The 19,654-nt window shown below is 44.0% G+C and overlaps 1 protein-coding gene across 7 annotated transcripts in view; it reads left to right on the top strand.

Moving 5' to 3' along the window:
• SNX1 (sorting nexin 1) overlaps positions 1-19,125 on the top strand; it is a 41,391-nt gene extending 22,266 nt beyond the window's left edge. For 4 of the 7 annotated variants that reach the window (XM_036304246.1, XM_036304250.1, XM_036304266.1 and 1 more), the window contains 13 exons: positions 2,761-2,888; positions 3,326-3,392; positions 6,680-6,723; positions 9,137-9,278; positions 9,940-10,018; positions 10,486-10,561; positions 12,817-12,930; positions 13,121-13,214; positions 14,250-14,455; positions 16,809-16,952; positions 17,485-17,565; positions 18,057-18,128; positions 18,693-19,125. In XM_036304246.1, coding sequence (XP_036160139.1) covers positions 2,761-2,888; positions 3,326-3,392; positions 6,680-6,723; positions 9,137-9,278; positions 9,940-10,018; positions 10,486-10,561; positions 12,817-12,930; positions 13,121-13,214; positions 14,250-14,455; positions 16,809-16,952; positions 17,485-17,565; positions 18,057-18,128; positions 18,693-18,743 — 1,298 coding nt within the window. In that variant the 3' untranslated portion in view covers positions 18,744-19,125. The other 3 variants (XM_036304257.1, XM_036304278.1, XM_036304280.1) reach the window with 3 other exon arrangements.
• The last annotated feature ends 529 nt before the right edge of the window (positions 19,126-19,654 follow it).

Here is a 19,654-nt window from a genome sequence, read left to right on the forward strand (position 1 = left end):
AAGAAGGTTTTTCTATCTTTGGGACCTTAACATTTATATGATCTTTCCTTGTAAGAAGACCTGAAATCTTAATGTAACTGATAGCCCCAATGGTTGTATTTTATTTACATGAACACATAGAAGATCTTTATTAGGAACATATTTATTACTAATGAGGATTCTGATTTACTTAATTCCCCTGCTACTTTCATAAGCAGCTAATACCTACCTCACTACTAAGAAAAATTCATAAAATACAGAAAGGAATGCTTACAGTGAGACATTTCGTTTAGGACTTGAGTAACTTCTCAAGATGTTTTAGATATTGACTGGAAATTTAAGTTATTATATTTTCTACATGATTAGTTTAGTGATGATCAGAGTATCTGTGATGGAGCCCAAAGGCTTTTCCATCACTCTTATCAAGAGTACAGGGGAGAGCCCTAGCCAGTTTGGCTCAGTGGTTAGAGTGTTAACCTTCAGACTGAAGGATCTCGGGTTTGATTCTGGTCAAGGGCACATACCTCAGTTGCAGGCTTGATCCCCAGCATCCAGCATGTGTGGGAGGCAACCAATGGATGTGTCTCTCTCACGTCGATGTTTCTCTCTCTCTCTCTGTTTCTTTCCCTCCCTTCCACTCTCTCTAAAAAAAAAAACAATGAAAGAAATATTCTTGGATGAGAATTAACAAAACAAACAAACAAAAAAAGAGAAGGGGGGGGGAATAATACAGAGAAAAAAGCATGTAAGTTTTGACATCTTTGTCACATGAATTTCAATAAAAATGCCACAGCTCTTCAAAGAGCTCTTAGTAGCACTCCAATAAGCCAAGGGTTTTAAATAAGAAGCACCTCCTGTTTCATTTCCAAACACATTTGTTAACTTAATTATTTGTGTGGGGCCTGCATGATGTGAATATCTTAAACATACTTCAGCTGGTTGCTTGTTTCAAAGAATCCGAACTTCTTATGTATACTGTTTTGTTTTGTACTCCCACAGCATCAGATTATGTTACCACTCTTTTCCTAAAAGGGACTGGATTCCAACAGTATGACAACTTTATTTGTAGACATGATTCACATTTAATGATTAGGACATTGATCTAGTATTTGGTTACATCTTATAGACCCCTGTGTCTGGTTTCATTTTAGCTCCAAATGAAAGTCTAGAAAAGAAAAAGAAACCACTTTCTTTGAATTCCCTAAGGGCTAAAATTGAATACGTAGTGTTCAAGCCAAACCTAAATGGATATTTACTTTTTTTTTTTATTAAAAAGAAGAAAAACATCTGAGCTGTTTAGATTTTGAACTTCTAGCTCCATTGCTCTGAGTTAAAATTGCTTTTTTTAAAAAAAATGGCCTAAAAAATGTTGATGCCTAGAAATGGTGCATAATGCTCTTTTAAAAGTATCCTCTCTAGGTCACTTAGAGAATGAGTTGTTCTGCTCAACTGAAATTTCCAAGATAGACAAAAGCAGCTCTTAAGCACTATTTTGTAAAACTGTTTTGATTAGAAAGATCTATAATAATAAAAGTGTAATATGCTAATTAGACCAGACGACCTTCCAGACTAAGCTGAGGCTGCCGCCACGGCTTTGAAGGCTGAGCCCCTTGAACAAATTTCGTGCATTGGGCCTCTAGTTTTTAGATATTACACGTCTTTTTATCCTCCTTGGACCACATATATTAAACATAACTTAATCTTTGCAAGGTGATCTATAACTATAATTGTGAACAATTCTTAAATTGAGCTAAAAATGCCTGGCCGTGTGGCTCATGATTGAACCAGGAGGTCAGGGTTTGATTCCGGTCAGGGGACATGCCTAGGGTTGCAAGCTCGATTCCCACTAGGGGGAGTGCAGGTGGCAGCCAATCAATGATTCTCTCTCATCATTAATGTTTCTATCTCTCTCTCCCTCTCCCTTCTTTTCTCTGAAATCAAATTTTTTTTTCAAATATATTTTTTTTAATGTGCTAAAGCAATAGTACCATCATCAGGTGTGGCAAATAGTCCTTTTCATAGGTGTTAGTATGTTTGTATCTTGGGTCCATTTTTTCTAGTTTATAGTTTTTCTTACTCTTCCTTTGATATCATTTTTTTACTGTCAGTATATGTGCCTTTTCTATCATAGTGGCTTATAATGTAGGTAACCAAACTTATTCTTCTTTTATGACAATTATAACAAGAATAAATAGGCCCTGACTGGTGTGGCTCAGTTGGTTGAGCATTATCCTATACACCAAAAGGTCACCACTTGGATTCCTGGTCAGGGCACATGCCCGGGTTGTGGGCATGCAAGAGGCAGCCGATCTCATGTTGATGTTTTTTCTTTTGTGTGTGTGTGTGTGTGTCTCCCTCTCTTTTCTTCTCTCTCTAAAAAAAATCAATTAAAACATATGTGTTTTAAAAAGAATAAATAGGATCCATATAAGATTTTAAAGGAATATTCCTAAGAGTAAAATAAATTGGCATATTTACTTTGACTGTGTAGTCTTTTTGCTTGATAGCTGGTTCTTGCCTAAATTCTATGTAAGAGGAGGTAGCCAAGTAGTTCTATTTAGAAATGAGAGATGTGGCTCTATTAAGCTTGTGCTAGAAGAATACTTCCCTTACCATCTTCCCTTTTTATACATGTAAAAATTTCATGATTCTTACTCTTAGTCTGAGAACCTCTGAGTATTGAGAATGGTTGCTCTTGTTCTTGTCATAGCCTATAGAACTGAAGTTTAACCATTAAAGACCCATTATTAACCTTTATTATAAAATATTAACTATTTTCAGATGCCACAGTGGAGCTATCACTGGACAGCACACAGAATAATCAGAAGAAGGTGCCAGCCAAAACACTCATATCTCTTCCTCCACAGGAAGCCACAAATTCTTCCAAGCCCCAGCAAAGCTACGAGGAGGTGAGAATCTATGCTATTTATTTGTGTGTGTGTGTGTGTGTGTGTGTGTGTGTGTGTGTGTGTGTGTGTGTAGAACTATGTTGCCAGTCTGAAGTTGAGTATGAACCCTGAGTACATATTTAGTGTCTGAAGCTCCCATATTCAAGAGTATAATCTCTTCATTCCTTCCTTAGCCTGACAGAGGCAAGTTTTCCAAAATCTAGCAATTATTCATTATGATCAAAATAAGGTTTTAAGATAATAGATGTAACAAAGACCTTTGAACAGCCTCCCAACTTAAAATTGTGGAAGTTGGTTCATTGGTATTGTTGGGAATGGACAACTGAACACTGATACATAGAAGGATAAGTCTTGATGTTATATTGGTACAATATTAATACAGGGTAAAATTAATAGCCTTTTTTATTATAGTCTCATGATTGTTTTCTCTTTAAAAGCTAGAGGAAGAAGAACAGGAAGACCAATTTGATTTGACAGTCGGTATAACTGATCCTGAGAAGATAGGTGAGTGTACTTGGGACTCCTTGTGACGTTAGGATGCGGCTGTGGGAAGTATAGTTAGCTAATTTCTAGATAGTCAAGTCCAGAACTGAACTAGCCGTTGTAAAGTACTTCCTCGTTATCTTTCCTGTAAAATTATACTCCATACTATGCTTCTAAGGCCAGAAACGTCAGTTACCCAGTACTTTACTTAGGTTTTTCTTGGCTTTAGGCATAAAAATCAGAGACTTCAAATACTATTAGAATCCCTTTTTAAAAATCCAGACATCTCCTTCTCCCACAGAGTTAATGAAACGATTTTATTCCCTTTTGAAATAACAAATCCCATTTAAACACCCAAAAAGACACATGTTCTATACTTGGAGGATACTGACTTTGTTTTTCCCTCAAGAAGTTTGAAATTCTTGTTACAGACCATTTATCATGTACTCTTGCTGTCCTAATGAAGTGGGGAGGTCTGCATCTCTTTATTTTAGGTAAAGAATAAAAGACCTAGGTTGAATCTTGGTCAAACTGAAATTAAATTTTCAAGAAACACAATACTTAACTTCTGCAGAAGTTGGATTTTTAGAATAACCTCTCCATCTCCCAAGCTTGTGAAAGCTATTAGTGAGCAGAGAGCAACAGGCCTCAACTTTCCTTGTTCCAGGTATATCCCTACAGAAGATGCTATACAGAGCCTTGTCCTCCTAACCTCTGGTTAAGTGGGAAAATGTAATTTCCAGCCTTCTGTCTATGCTGAATTAGAAATAGGAATTTATAAAGTCTAGTTAGACTTTATACCAAAACAGTTTGTCGTTAAAATGTTGAGTTTTACTTTTCCTAGACTGTTGCAATGGTAAGATATCTATGAACATCTTATACACTTCGCTTTCCAACAACAGAGGAAATTGAGGATCAGTCGTAGCTTTGCTGTCGGGTCACAATTAATTCTATAAAGACCTAATTCCAAATAAGGTCACACTCTGAGATACTGGGATTTAGGACTTTCAGTATATCTTTTTCAGGGGGACACAATTCAACCCATTTTTTTAAACATCATGTGGATCAGATTTATTTAAATACAAGTCACTGCCCTAACCAGTTTGGCTCAGTGGATAGAGCGTCAGCCTGTGGACTGAAGGGTCCCAGGTTCGATTCCGGTCAAGGGCATGTACCTTGGTTGCAGGCACATCCTCAGTAGGGATTGTGCAGGAGGCAGCTGATCGATGTTTCTAACTCTCTATCCCTCTCCCTTGCTCTCTGTAAAAATCAATAAAATATATTAAAAATAAATAAATACATACATATCACTTTTGAGGATAAGTCTTCATCTTCTTAGGTTGGTGCCAAGAACCAGCTGCTTAAAGCATTTTCATGTTCAAAGCCTGATCTTATCAAAACACCTTTTATTTGTGTGGGCTGTTTATTCAACATGAGGTTCTCATTTCCACATACATTAAATAAAATTAGAATCCTACTTCTATCAGGACATGCTTTTTTTCAGTCTTGGTAATTTGCATATGCCATCTTCAACTTTCTGAAATTATTTAGGAAATTAGCATAAATTTAAAACTGCTGTATTGCTAGCCCATTTCTATATCTTGTGAGTTCTCTGTACGTGCAAGTATTTCTCTTTCCTCACACATTTCCTCAGTGAGAGCAGATGATATGTAGGCAAAGTGTCTGAAGATCCTGCTTTGCTACTGTGGGGTATTTTGTGTGTGTTAATCCTCACCGGAGGATATTTTTCCATTGATTTTTAGAGAGAATGGAAGGGAGGGGGAGAGACAAATAGAAAAACATTGATGTGAGAGTGACACCTAGACTGGTTGCCTCTCGCATGCACCCCAACCAGGGCCAGGGATTGAGCCTCCAATCAAAGTATGTACCCTTCCTTGACCAGAATCGAACCCCGGACCCTTCAGTCCAGGGGCCGACACTATCCTCTGAGCCAAACCGGCCAGGGCTGCTACTGTGTTTTATGTATATGTGCACTTAGACTTTTCTTAATTGAAGGCAGTAGATTATGGGATTGACCTTTTGGATATTTGACTATGACTACTGGACTAGGAATGAAAATTTTAAGACTTTTTCTATAAAGTAAATCTAGATATCATTTTCCTTTTATCAGTGGTAAGTATCCTTAGTGATATTAGGCAATGTAGTATGAGTGGTTTAGAAGAGATCTAACAGCAATAATCAGTATAAAGTAATTTTTAAAATTGAGTATATGATTTCCATTTTATACATACTCTTATTAGGGCTGGCAAGGTAGAGAAGGCAAGCTCTCTATTCCTATATAGGTACACAGCTTCTTTGTGTACTTTCCCAGCCATCTCACTGAAACCAAGTTGCAGTATATGACCCTGCTGATCCAGTACTGCACCTTCTTCCCCTGGGCCCTTACCCCACAACCAGTTCAGAAGCTTAAGCAAGTAGTAATATTTGACCTAGGTTTCCTGTTTGGTGTGGGGGAAAAACCAAGGGGTGGGGAGGAAAGGGACAAAATCAACCCCAAACACCAGAGTCTAGCCCCAAACATCAGAGCTGTATCTGTCTACAATCCAATGGATGTCTTTTAAGTGCTCAGGGAGTCAATGGTGCCTTTATGTCCCTCAGTGGCCTAGGTCAGGACACTAATAAAGAGAAAAACAATTTCTTGAATCCCAAATTATTTAACAGTCAAAGGCTGTTTCAGAAACACAATTCCTCCAGAAAGAGAGATTTGTATGATATCAGGCAGCTGAAGTCTCTTCCGGCCAGGCCCTTTGCTCTGGTTGAACATGTTAGATGAGAGAGGTCAATGTCCCCCAGCACCAATGGAGGGGGCCGTGACAGTATTTCTGAAAGAGCAAACCAAGCCCAGAGCTAGCTTAGGGTAGAACTACTTGTTTCCTTTTGCATCAGTTGCTTCCTTTGCCTCCTCCTGTTTTACACAGCAAGAGAATTGTTTGGTTTTAGACAGATGTGTGCAACCAGCCCAAATATTGGCATGATAACAACTGATGGATTGTCAGTATCCAGTGCTGCTTTGTGGAGGGCATAAATGGAGCCTGGCTTTGAACAGGGGACTGACTCTGTCTAAGTCAAACTGGGGCTCAGCCAGCATCCATGGGGCATGAAATGCATGAAGGCCCTGAGGCAAAGTAGGAATTGAATTTAGGATGGTATATAAAGCTTGGATATGAAACAAGTTTCCCTTCTTAGTCAGGGCTCCTGTAGCTTATGATTCCTGGTTAAATGTTAACAAGATTAGCACTGCTTTGGTTTACAGAATAATCCTCTACTGCTTTCTTGTTCTCCCACAGGGGATGGTATGAATGCCTATGTAGCCTACAAAGTTACAACACAGGTGAGTCCAAGTGACCCTTCTGATGGCTACCTTAGTAGACTTGGGTGCTTATACCAAGAAGGTCGTCATTCAGATTATTTCTGGGTATTTATTTAGTTTCTTTGCCAAAATCTTCCTTCAAATTTCCTCAAGATGGAGCAAGCCTGCATCCCCTTGGTAATCTCATCCAAACCTTTCCACTTTTCTTCCAGAGAGCTAACGTTTCAGTGTGAAACTTTGTAAGTTTTATTAGGACATGCAGTGTATCTGATACAGTCCTGTCCCTCTGAGGAACTATGTGGCTTAGAGCTAGTTTGGTGGATTGCCCCAAACTATATATCACCTGTTTAAAAATTGTCAGTTCTTCTCAGGTTTCCTATGTGGAACTTATTTTAATACTTTCCCTAACCTTTTGCCCTTAGGTCTGGTCTTCCTTTTTTATATAATATTAATGCATACAAAACTTACACAATGTTGTATGCATGTTATGAAGCATAAAAAATGAAGCCCTGAACCCAACACCGTTCTTAAGATGAGTACCATTGAATCCCACCTGTGTCTCTCCCTGTCATATTCCTGCCTCACACCTTAGAGGTGACTACTCTTCTGAGTTGTCACTCCTTTATTTAAAAAGTCTTCATATGTGTATCCCTAAACAATATACTGTTTTGCTCTGTTCTTGAATTTCATAAAAATGGCAGCATGCTGAAAATAGTGCTTTCTTTACTAGGATTGTTCCTCAACCCGTCCATATTGTGTGTAGCTACAGTTAGCTTATTGTGTGATTATAACATAAATACTTATCTGTTTTTATGTTGTGAACTAGAGGCCCAGTGCACGAATTCGTGCATGGGTGGGGTCCCTAGGCCTGGCTGGCAATCAGGGCTGGTTGGGGCCAGACCAATCAGGGCCTGCTGACCAGGGGGCAGGGACAGGGGGAGGGACCGCAGGAGGTTGGCCGCCGGCCCCAAGGAGGAAGCCAGCCCTCAGCCCCCCCTGGGAAAGGGACCACATCTGCTGCCACCCACCCCTGGCTCCCCTGTCCCAGCCCAGGGCCCAAAGGCCGCGATGAGGTCAGGAGAGGAGGCAATGGCTGCCCCATTACCGCACCGTTCCCCGCCTCCCCCCACACCTCCTTCCCTCGCAGCCACACTGTGGGCCGATTGGGGCCTGCCGGCCATGGGGAGAGACCATGGGAGGTTGGCCAGCTGCGGGCGTTTGGCTGTGGGAGTGCACTGACTACCAGGGGGCAGGCGCTTAATGCAGGAGCTTCCCCCTGTTGGTCATTGTACATCATAGCCAACTGATTAACGGGTTGTTCTGGTTATTCAGTTGTAATGGTCACTTAGGCTTTTATATATAGAGATATTTGGCATATTTGCTATTTTTATAGTTATGGATTATGAATATTCTTGCATAGTCTCCTAGTGTACACACAGAAGAGTTTCTCTAGGGCAGGGGTCCTCAAACTTTTTAAACAGGGGGCCAGTTCACTGTCCCTCAGACCGTTGGAGGGCCGGACTATAGTTTAAAAAAAAACTATGAACAAATTCCTATGCACACTGCACATATCCTATTTTGAAGTAAAAAAACAAAACGGGAACAAATACAATATTTGTATTTGCATGTGGCCCGCGGGCCGTAGTTTGAGGACCCCTGCTCTAGGGTATAGAGCCACGAATAGTTCCCCCAGGTCATGGAGATGTTGGAAAGGAATACAGCCTAGTCTTTGCACCAATTTATACTCCCATTGGCTGTGTAAAAGTTCCTGTTGATACACTTTCTTGTTAATCATTGGCAAGGCCAATCTCCTTAAAGTTTGCCTATCTGGTGAGTATTAAATGATCTCTCATTTCATGCAGGCCTAGTCTTTTTTACTAGAAGTCTGCTTTATGTTGTCTCTCTACTACTTGTTTCTCTGTCTCCTGTAAATTCTATATCCTGTGACACCTTAGGGGTTAAAGTGTGTACAGCTTAGACATTTCATCTGATCCTCCCCCTTAGAAGCACTGTTTAGTCTATCTTTAGTTTGGCTGCTTTAATTCCAGAAGCTAACATCCTTAATAAGTCAGTGCAGGAAGGATGGGTTATAGGTGACTATAGAATTCTAGCTTTAACATGTTTCCATAGAGCAAGGGTTCTTAACCTGGGAATGAAACTGTATGCTTGAATTTAATCAGCTGCCTTTTGTAATCCTATATATTTCATGCATTTAAAATCATTATTCTGAGAAGGACTCTGTAGACTCCAGATAGCCAAAGGTAACTCTAACTCCAAAAATTTAAGACTCTCAGCCTTGGAGAAAGTTATTTACCAGATGGCTGAGACAGGGATCTGGGAAATAAATGCCTTTGATGACAGCTGGACAATTTTCAAGATACTCCTTCATTCCTTATTTGGAATGAAACTGCCTTCTGTTTTTTCTGTCCCCAAGACGAGCTTACCAATGTTCAGAAGTAAACAGTTTGCAGTGAAAAGAAGATTTAGTGACTTTCTGGGTCTTTATGAGAAGCTGTCAGAGAAACACTCTCAGAATGGCTTCATTGTCCCTCCTCCACCTGAGAAGAGCCTAATAGGTAAGCCTGTGTTCTCTAATCCGCTTGGGTGTTTTCTTTGCCTTCTTCTGCAATATATTTTCTACTGAAACTCTTTCATGTAACAATGTAGAGTCTTGTGGTTAGAAAAGAAATATTTCCAGTATTTTCCTATAAGGCTCATGAGTTCTAAAGAAATAGCACGTTTTGACATGTTCTCTTTCCTTTGGTATAGTAGAATATCCTAGTGTTAGCTTCCACAGGTAGGGGTGTGTGTGTGTGTGTGTGTGTGTGTGTGTGTGTGTCTGTGTGTGTGTCTGTGTGTGTGTTGGTATCTAGGAGACTTAAATGATTGCTGTTCCTTCCAAATTGAAATGTAAATTGAGTGGGGACTGGGGGAAAGGAACCTTCCCATCATCCTCAGTTGATGTTTGATCTATACTCAGAGTCCCGTGCCCCCCCCCCCCCCTTTTAGGAAACATAGACTCTGCAAGTCCCAGAGTCTAGATCCTTCAGCACTTCAAGACTGATTTCACAAATGACACACGTAAAGGACCTCTGGTTAATGCTCATGACATTGAAGTGGCCTTTGATTCTGTTCTGCAGTGCTGTTCTCATTGCCTTTCCTCCTATGGGCTTTCTTACAGGTGTGCTCTTTTCATGATGATTATTTATTATTTTTGCTTTTTAAATTCCATTCCAGGAATGACAAAAGTAAAAGTCGGGAAAGAAGATTCCTCTTCTGCAGAATTTCTTGAAAAACGGAGGGCTGCTCTAGAAAGGTAAGTGCCATACAACCATTTTCCTGAGTAACATGAGGACTAGTGAGAAGCTGAAACCTTAGACTCAATTGTGAGATGTTCACTGGAGTTAGTAGAGATGAGAAACTTGAGTGAATGAAAGATTTACACCTTCATAGTATACCTTACTTTCCCTAAGTCTCATACCCGCTCAGCTCAGGAACAGACCATCTTCTTTTCTTTCCCCATCCTGAGTAGGCAGGCAGTCCTCCTCTCCTTGGACAGTCAAATATGAATAACTGAGGTCTCTTTCTGACCAGTTATTTCTCTTCCCCTTTTAGAAATGTGGAGAACATGAACTTGAATGTGCTTACAAGCAGAGTTATACTTAAGCGCCTTATCTGAGGACATTTTAAAGCAATGAAAGACCTTGTAACCCTGCCGGCACTCTATGACACTCAGAACCAGGGAGGCCAGCCTGACTAACCAGATAACTGCTTACCCCATAGGTACCTTCAGAGGATTGTGAACCACCCTACCATGTTACAGGACCCTGAAGTCAGGGAGTTCTTGGAAAAAGAAGAGGTTAGTATTGTACAGACTTCATAATTGAATTTCATAATTGATAGCTGTCCCTCGCGAAATGAAACTAGTTCATTCAATGAATATTTGAACATTTAACATGCATATAGGCTAGTACCAGACTATATCCTACTTTGTAAACACCTATGAGTGACAGGTATTTTTCAGCCTTTGAAAGAAAAGAAGCTCTGCCTATAGTCAAAAGCAACTGGTTGTAGAGGTCACACTGCAATCTAGTTTTCTTACTGGATCAACACAGTGATCTATTTGGCAAGTCCTTGGCATGTCTTTCATAGGTTACTACTTGCCTCAAATTGAATACATTTTTTTGTGCCAGGAGCTGAGGGGCATTGGTTCAAAACCAGTTACCACAAACCACAGAACTGCCATGTAGCAAAAGTGTTGATTCAAGTGAGCAGTCTTTTTTTACAGGCTATCTGTAGGCTATTCACGATTGTAAGAAATTGGAGACAGCCCAACTGCTAACAATTGAAGAATTAAGTAAAACATATCAATACAGCAAGTACTTTGTTCTCATCATAAACAAAGTTTACAGAAATGTTTATATATATTTGCTGGAAGCATATATTAAAATAATGATAAAAAGTGAAACATGAAACAGCATGAAAATACAGGTGTAGAAATATGTCATTCGCCCTAACCGGTTTGGCTCAGCAGATAGAGCATTAGCCTGCGGACTCAAGGGTCCCAGGTTCGATTCCGGTCAGGGGCATGTACCTTTGTGGGCACATCCCCAGTGGGGAGTGTGCAGGAGGCAGCTGATCAATGTTTCTCTCTCATCGATGTTTCTAACTCTCTATCCCTCTCCCTTCCTCTTTGTAAAAAATCAAACAAATATATTAAAAAAAAAGAAAAAAAGAAATATGTTAGTCATTAAGGATCAAAAGAAACAGTAGAGCCCTAGCCAGTTTGGCTCAGTGGATAGAGTGTCAGCCTGCAGACCAAAGGGTCCGGGTTCTATTTTGGTCAAGGGCGCGTACCTTGGTTGCAGGCTCCTCCCTGGCTCAGGGTGCGTGCAGGAGGCAACCAATCGATGTGTTTCTGTCACATCAATATTTCTCTCTGTCTTTCCCTCTCTCTTCCACTCTCTCTCTAACAATCAATGGAGCCCTAACCAGTTTGGCTCAGTGGATAGAGTGTCAGCCCAGGGACAGAAGGGTCCCAGGTTCTATTCCAGTCAAAGGCACATGCCTGGGTTGCAGGCTCAATCCCCAGTGGGGGGTGTGCAAGAGGCAGCCGATCCGTGAATCTCTCTCATCACTGATGTTCCACCCCCCCACCCCCAAAATGTAACTTTTTAATTAAAAATTCTGTCTGACACTTTAAATCTTTTCATTCCTCCTCTGGGATTCCCAAGTCCATTCTTCCATTTCACCCACTTATCCCACTTTGTTCCCCTAGAGCAGGGTTTGTGTACACTGGGCACTGGGGACACTTCAGGCTGGATCCTTCTTTGCATTGTACAGCTCTATCCACTAGATGCCAGTAGCAACCCCCTTCCCAGTTTGAACAACCAAAATTATCTCCAGATATAGCCAGATTTTGGGGGGGGGGGGGGGCAAAATAATGCCATATTGAGGATTACTACCCTAAGTGTCCTAAGTCTAATTTTTCATTATGGTATGCTGTATATATAGAATTTTCAGCATCCCTTCCATGCCTTAGGAAAGTTCTTAAAGACTGAACCAATCAAATGGTTATAAATATTTGGCTCTTTTTTTTTTTTTTTTTGCTTAATTAGATCATCGCTAAACATAGCCACAATCTGAATAAATAACGTTCCTGTCCTTGGATCTTTAATCACTGGGGAAAATCCAAATAGAATTAGAGCACAACTTCAAAGACTTTCAAGACCTTAAGTCCAGGTGTGTGCAGAGTATGCTAATCCAAAGGAATTTTTGACTTTTGACAAAAGCATACTTGGTATTTAAGCACTTCATGCCTGGGTGCGCAGACAATCTCAACATGAGGTCACCTGGCCCCATAACATGCATACACTGCTTTCTGCCTACACTATCAAAAACAGAAAATGTTGCTGATTCTGTTTAGCATGGTCCTTTGATATTTTTTTTCTGTACATGCTGGTTATAGATGTGTCTGCCTTTGAAAACAACAATCTACAGTTCAAATAATTTGTTTGGCACGTTTGGGGCATGCCATCTGATAGATACTAATTCTTCTGAACCTAAAATAGGGGCAGCAGATAACTTGCCACCCCCGCCTTCTTGGTCTTATAGCTGCCACGTGCTGTGGGTACCCAGACATTGAGTGGCGCTGGTCTCCTCAAGATGTTCAACAAAGCCACAGATGCAGTTAGCAAAATGACCATCAAGATGAATGAATCAGACATTGTAAGTAGCCCTGTGCTGCCCCCACTCCCTCAGACTTACAGATCGGAAGCACCGAGGAATCCTGAAATTTCTGAAATTAGAGACTTTCTTTTTAAGATAATTCAGTTCCTTTTTTAAAAACTGCTAAGGAAAGACTGTGCTGTACCTATATGAATAGCTTCCATTAAAGCTCTGGGCTTGTGTGTTTCAGTGGTTTGAGGAGAAGCTCCAGGAGGTAGAGTGTGAGGAGCAGCGCTTACGGAAACTGCATGCTGTTGTAGAAACTCTAGTCAACCATAGGAAAGGTAACAACCTCTGAATGCACTTGAAGCCGGGGGAAATTGATGTCTCCAGTGAGTTGGACATGGGAGGGCATGCTGTTCCCAAGCCTCTCAGCCACTCAAATTGAAATTTTCTGCCCACCTGGTCCTGATGTTCCGATCGAAAAGATATGCCTGCATCTCCTGGCAAGAAACATCACTCATTCACTGTGGGCATTGTACTTTCAACCTGGGCAGGGAGCCATCCCAGGTACAGCTAGACCTGGGACGTGGGCTTCTGTTGGTATGATTTGAGTTGGTGGCTTATATCCACAAAATGATATCACAGACTTTAGCTACCTGGTCAAATGACCAATTTGTAAATGTAGGGAAACCAGATATGTCTCCTAACCCTTTCTCATTTTTCTCTAGTGAGATTTGCTAAAGGGCTAGTAAATTTTGCCAAGTTTGAATGCTTTCCTTTTCTGCCTGAAGCATGCTGGATCACCAGAAACCTAAATAGGCAAAAACCATTAGAATGAGACCATTGCAAGGGTTGGCCCAGGGCCTAATGCTGTACTAGGAATGGTTTTTACATTTTTAAAGGATGAATTTTTTAAAAAGCACATAAGACCAAATGTGGCCTGCAAAGCTTAAAATATGTGGCCCTTCACATAAAAAGTTTTTCCTGCTCTAGAATATGCAAGACTGTGCAGCGTGCACAGCATTCACTCTCATGCCGACAGGCTTCTTACCATGAGCTCTAGCACAAACAGAATCGTTCCTTTGGCCCGTTAGTATTAACTGGCCTCTGGCTCTTCAGGAATAGTGGAGCTGCTTTTCCCAGGTAGACCCAGCTAGTGAAACTCAGGCCAGCAGGTGCCTCTCCCCATCTTGTGGCCAAGCTGCATTCCCTCACTTTCTGAATGCAGTTGACTGTGGTGTGACTGAGCAGCATCGCTGAGACACGCCAGGCACCAGCTGATTTGTCCCTTTTCTTTTTTATTTTTGTGTCGCTTTGTTTTTGACTTGTCCCTTTTCCTTGTGAGGTAAGGGGCTCTGCTGTCTTCCTCCTTCCAGAGCTAGCGCTGAACACGGCCCAGTTTGCCAAGAGTCTAGCCATGCTTGGGAGCTCAGAGGACAACACAGCCTTGTCACGGGCGCTCTCCCAGCTGGCTGAGGTGGAAGAAAAAGTTGAGCAGCTCCACCAAGAACAGGCCAACAGTGACTTCTTCCTCCTTGCAGAGCTCCTGAGTGACTACATTCGCCTCCTGGCCATAGTCCGAGTAAGCTTCTGTTTCCTCTTTCTCCTCCCCTTAACTTCATTTGTCTTCCCTTTGCTCTTCCCCTTCCCAAAAAGTTTCATTCATTATACTTCAGAATAGCTGAAACTTTTTCTATTCTCAAGAGAGAAGGCATCCTGTGAACCAAGAAGTCCATTTAACTGTTAGCTGGTTATTGCTAAGTCATTTTGAGGCCCACAGCCAGTTTTTTAAATGCATTAGGAGAAAAGACCACTCTTGAATTCCCAATACGCCCCTCCTTATTATTGAAGCTGGACAGCGTCTTCATGCTCCTTTCTTCAAGCAAGGCTTATGTCATGGCGCCCTGGCGCAGTCATTTCCTCAGTCCTTTGGTCTTTGCCTCCTTAACAGTAAGCGGTGGCTCTGCCCTGGTAAGAGCTCTTGCTGGCTTCCACTTGTCCTCCAATGTGAGCAGTCAGGTAACTACACAGAACCGGCTTGGCATTGCATGGAGGAGTGTGGCCAGGGGCTGAGAGAGCTTGTCACCAGAGCCCTTTGTGTGCTGTGCTGACCACACTGGTAACAACACTGCAGCCTGCCCCTCAGGTCAAGCACCTCACCTTTTCTCCTGGTGACCAGGACACTGGTTTCCCATGACCTCTCGGAGCAGCCCAGGAAGCTTCACTGGGAAGTGGGATTAGCTCTCGCATGACATCCCTGAGACAGAGGAAAGAGCCCTGTAAGGCCTGCGTCTGCCTCTGATCTGACGGGCCTAGAATGAATGAGCCTCTGAGTTGCTACGGAGCCCCCTTCACTCCCCATCCCCCCATCTCCCTGCGCAGAGGCTCCTGTGCTGTCAGGAGCCGAGCTGCCAGGGCTCCATTTCCTCTGTGGGCCTGCTCATTGTCCTGTCACTTTGCGTTTTGGTTTGCTAACCCAGGGTGATGAGAGCTGGAAAGATGACCTGCTTTGGAATTGTTAGAACTGGTCAGACTGCTTAGACTGGAGAGCCATTCCAGGGAAGAGCACTCTCTGGGGAACCTGTCAGAGAGGAGCATTGTTTGGGATCCCTGGAGGGCAGAGCTTGGATATGGTGCCTGGACAGGGGCAGCCTCTGTGGACAGGGATGAGGGAGGCCTGGCCTAAAGCTCCAGTTGCTGGGGCAGCAGGCCTCAGAGCGCAGAGCTGCCAGCTGGGCTTTTCCCTGAGACTTCGCCTGCCCTCCTCATGGTCATGAGCTGGTGGTGAGAATAGAAAGGGAGCAGATTTCCTCTACCTCTCCCCAAAGCTGGGCTGTACCGCTGTGAGCCCTGGGGTTAGGCTTGAGTCTTACTTGGGTATGAGGTCACCCTTTACCTAATCCTTTGACTTTGAGCTGTTAAGAAATTTCAAGTGATCCTAGTGGCACTGCTGGGGAAAGTAAATTTGGTGTCATCTCACTCCCTGAGGTTCAAGTTTCTGCAAAGCCCTGTACCTCGAAAACCTCCAGGGAACTTGTTGTGCCAGGAAGGGGAGCAAATGGAACAGGGCTGAGAGGCTGGCCACAGGCGCACATCTCTCCCCCAGGCTGTGTCTGGAAGCCTGCAAAGCCAGTGGGGATGTGGGATGGTTTGGTTAGGCCAACAACTGTCGTCTGGAAATCTTGATTGTGGGCAGGTGACTAGAACCAGGGAAAACCATCAGGTGGATTTTAGGGGCTTTTTGGGGCACTTGATAGCCTAGAGCAATTGAGTGTATGGACGGGGCAATAGCACCATGTCCCTGAGGGGGCTTTCAGTGTTTAAAGATCTGTTGAGCTAACCCTGTATAGTATGTGGTTGTCAGTTTAAAGGTTGCTTTCTTACGTTGGCCTTCCCTGATATATCTCCCAGGCTAAGCTAGGTCCCCAGTTTATTAAAGTACCTGCTTGTTTTCTCTGTACTCTGCATACTTGTAACTACTTATTGGTGATTATTAACATAATGTCGGCCTTTTCCAGTAGAGTATAAGCTCCATGAAAGGAAAGCCATGTGTGCTTCATTTCCCACTGTGTTCGTAGTTCCTGGCACATGGCAAGCATTCAGGAGGAGTGTGTAGGTTCATGGACTGGCTGGCCTGAGGGAGGCGTTCAGCAGCTGTCGTACTGGGCACTGGACTCAGGCCGCCTCCGGTGCTCCCAGCCATCCCGCCTTGGGAGTGGCATGCAGCAGCATGGCGCTGGCCGCCGGAGGCTGGGAGAGGAGTCTTACCCAAGCTTCTGCTTTTGACATTAAACTTCAGCTGGGCACTAACACTGGGCTGCGAAACCTGCCCTTGCTCTGGCCCTTCCCTAGCCCAGCCACTGGGAGAGCCCCCAGGCGGAGCCGGTGGAGCTCCTGAGGGCTGGTTGTGCTCTTCCCCAACACCTCACCCACAGGCTGCCTTCGACCAGCGCATGAAGACGTGGCAGCGCTGGCAGGATGCTCAAGCCACACTGCAGAAGAAGCGGGAGGCTGAGGCCCGGCTGCTGTGGGCCAACAAGCCCGACAAGCTGCAGCAGGCCAAGGACGAGATCGTGGAGGTGAGGCCCCAAGCAGCCTGACGGGGCTGTTTGCTGGTCCCATTGCACCCGATGCTGGCACGCCACCTCAGGTGAGAGAGGTGACGGATTGTGAAGGACGGTGGCTGCTGGCTGGCCTTGAGGCCTGCCCTCTTCCTCTTCCCATTCACCCAGACTTCCCGTCAGTCTCTGCTGGAAGGGTCCTGGCGAGGTCTTGGAAAAGGTAATTCAGCTATGCCCCCCGGTGAGAACGAATTCCGTTCTTTGGGCGCCGGCCTTGTTGGTGAGGACCTGACCAGAGCTCTGCAGTTACGAGCTTTTCCAGATGCAGGATCGGCCTGCGAACCAGGCATCCCTTCCAGCCAGCCCCAAGGTGGCCTTCTGCCAGACTCTGACTTACACGCTAAATCCCCACATGCTATCTGATCTTACCCAGAGAGGCAGACAGACAGAATGACCAATTGAGGTCTCAAATATAGGATTGCTGCCCGAAAACAAGACTAATAATGATACCATAACGTTAAGTGATCCTTTTTTTCCTCTTTCTTCCCAGTGGGAGTCTCGGGTGACTCAGTATGAAAGGGACTTTGAAAGGATTTCAACTGTGGTCCGAAAAGAAGTGATACGCTTTGAGGTGAGATAGCAGATCTTATTCTCACAGGTGTGCCGTGCCTGCTTTAGTAGTGGTGTTGGTTTTGTCCAAGTCTATTGAGTAGAGAGACAGGTGGAGCTGCCAGTAACGTGGCAGTTGTTGTGAAAAGGAGTGTGTGTGTGTGTGTGTGTGTGTGTGTGTGTGTGTGTGTATGTGTCTTCATGTTCACGTCTGTGTGTTTGTTCCTAAGGCACTTGTTGCTGCTGAACTAGAACAGTTAGACACAACATAAAACTTGCAGCTGTCATATACCCTGTGGTCTCCTGTCCTGTCTCCTCCCCTTCCCACCCCCGCCATACAAAAAACCTCGAAAGACCTTGGCAGAGGCTGTTTGGCTGGAAGTGATAGCTCTTCCAGCTGCTGGCTCCACTTCCTGAGCTTGTGCAGCACTGGTCAGCAGTACCCACCACCATCCTATCAAGAGGGGAAGAAGCACTGTCTGGGTGGTCAGTGTAGAATCCTGTCTCCTATAGAAAGAGAAATCCAAGGACTTCAGAAACCACGTGATCAAGTACCTTGAGACGCTCCTGTACTCACAGCAGCAGGTATGTAAGTTACACACGACTTTCATCCTCTGCTGCGTGCTCCACAGACCAGCTGCCTGCTTGTGGCTTTGTGACAGGATGGGCTGGCCCTGCTGGAGGGGGGGGTGCCTGTGCCCTGCTAGAATCAATAATTAAAAGTAGGCCCTGTTGCTCTAACATGGAACATCCAATAGGGTCTTTTGCTAAGCAGGGTTGCCCTAATCCTAAAACGAGTTTGTTTTTAAGAACAAACCCCAACTCTCCTCTCCCTTTAACCCCTTGATAGCACCTAACCCAATCCATATGTGGAACAATGGCCCCCACTGCGAGCTAGGCAAAGCTGTGACCTCCACGGGATGCTTCCTCTGGGGCAGAACCAGTACTGTCTTCAGAGATTATTCTAAGTCTAGAGAGATACTGGGCCGTGTGGCTGGCCATTTCCTCAGCTCCACCTCACCTCAGGCCTCCCTGTGGGGGTGGCTGAGGCTCTTGGGGGAGTGCCATGGCTCTGTGCTTACTTCCCTTCCAAGCTCGGGCTCTGCCACTCGATGGGGGCACGTGCTTACTGTCCCCACTTCTTTACAGCTGGCAAAGTACTGGGAAGCCTTCCTTCCTGAGGCAAAGGCCATCTCCTAGTGGACCAAGGACACCAGAGCCCACCTGCCCGACGCTGCCTTTTTATACACTGTCCTCCTCCACCTCTGCTGGACCCTGACGCATCCTGCCTAACCTGACTTCTCCCCTTCCGCCCTGCCCCACACCAGCTGTCCCGTCATTCTAACCCTTACTGCATTTAGCTTCCATATATATTTTCTTACCTGAGAGAATAGTTTCTTGCTTTAAGCAAAAGACCTATAATAGGTGGTGGAATTATGGGATAGGGTGGAGTATTGATATAAATATATAAATACATATGTATATTTTTCAGGATGTGGTTAGGAACTGGGAATAACGTTTTCTGTTACTCCTGATGGTGCCATGAAAAGATTATGTAATAAAATATTTTAAAATCAGGTCACATGACTCAGACTGTGGTGCTTTTTCCTGTAGGCTGGGGTGCAGTTGGGAAGCAGGCCGGGAGTACTCCTAACCAAGGCGCTGCCCAGGTGGAGTAAATTTCTCTCGGCAGGAGTTCACAACTTTGTGCTGCTGCTTCCTAGGCCAGTGGTCGGCAAACCGCGGCTCGCGAGCAACATGCGGCTCTTTGGCCCCTTGCGTGTGGCTCTTCCACAAAATACCACATGCGGGCGCGCACGTACAGTGCGATTGAAACTTCGTGGCCCATGCGCAGAAGTCGGTTTTCAGCCTGGGCGAGTCTATTTTGAAGAAGTGGCGTTAGAAGAAGTGGGGGGTGGACACATAGGATGAACGAAAGGAGACAGACGAAACAAGTGTACAAGACGAGTGTGGACGGGAGAGTTGGAAGGGGTCGACCTCAGTGAAGGTACCTCAATCAGATTGAGGACGTTTTTAGCAAAGGCCAGCTTAGGAGCATCCTAATCAAGTTAATAACAGTGTACCTACCTATATAGTTTAAGTTTAAAAAA

This window comes from Myotis myotis, unplaced genomic scaffold, assembly GCF_014108235.1.
Source record: "Myotis myotis isolate mMyoMyo1 unplaced genomic scaffold, mMyoMyo1.p scaffold_m19_p_1, whole genome shotgun sequence".
Lineage (NCBI taxonomy): Eukaryota > Metazoa > Chordata > Mammalia > Chiroptera > Vespertilionidae > Myotis > Myotis myotis.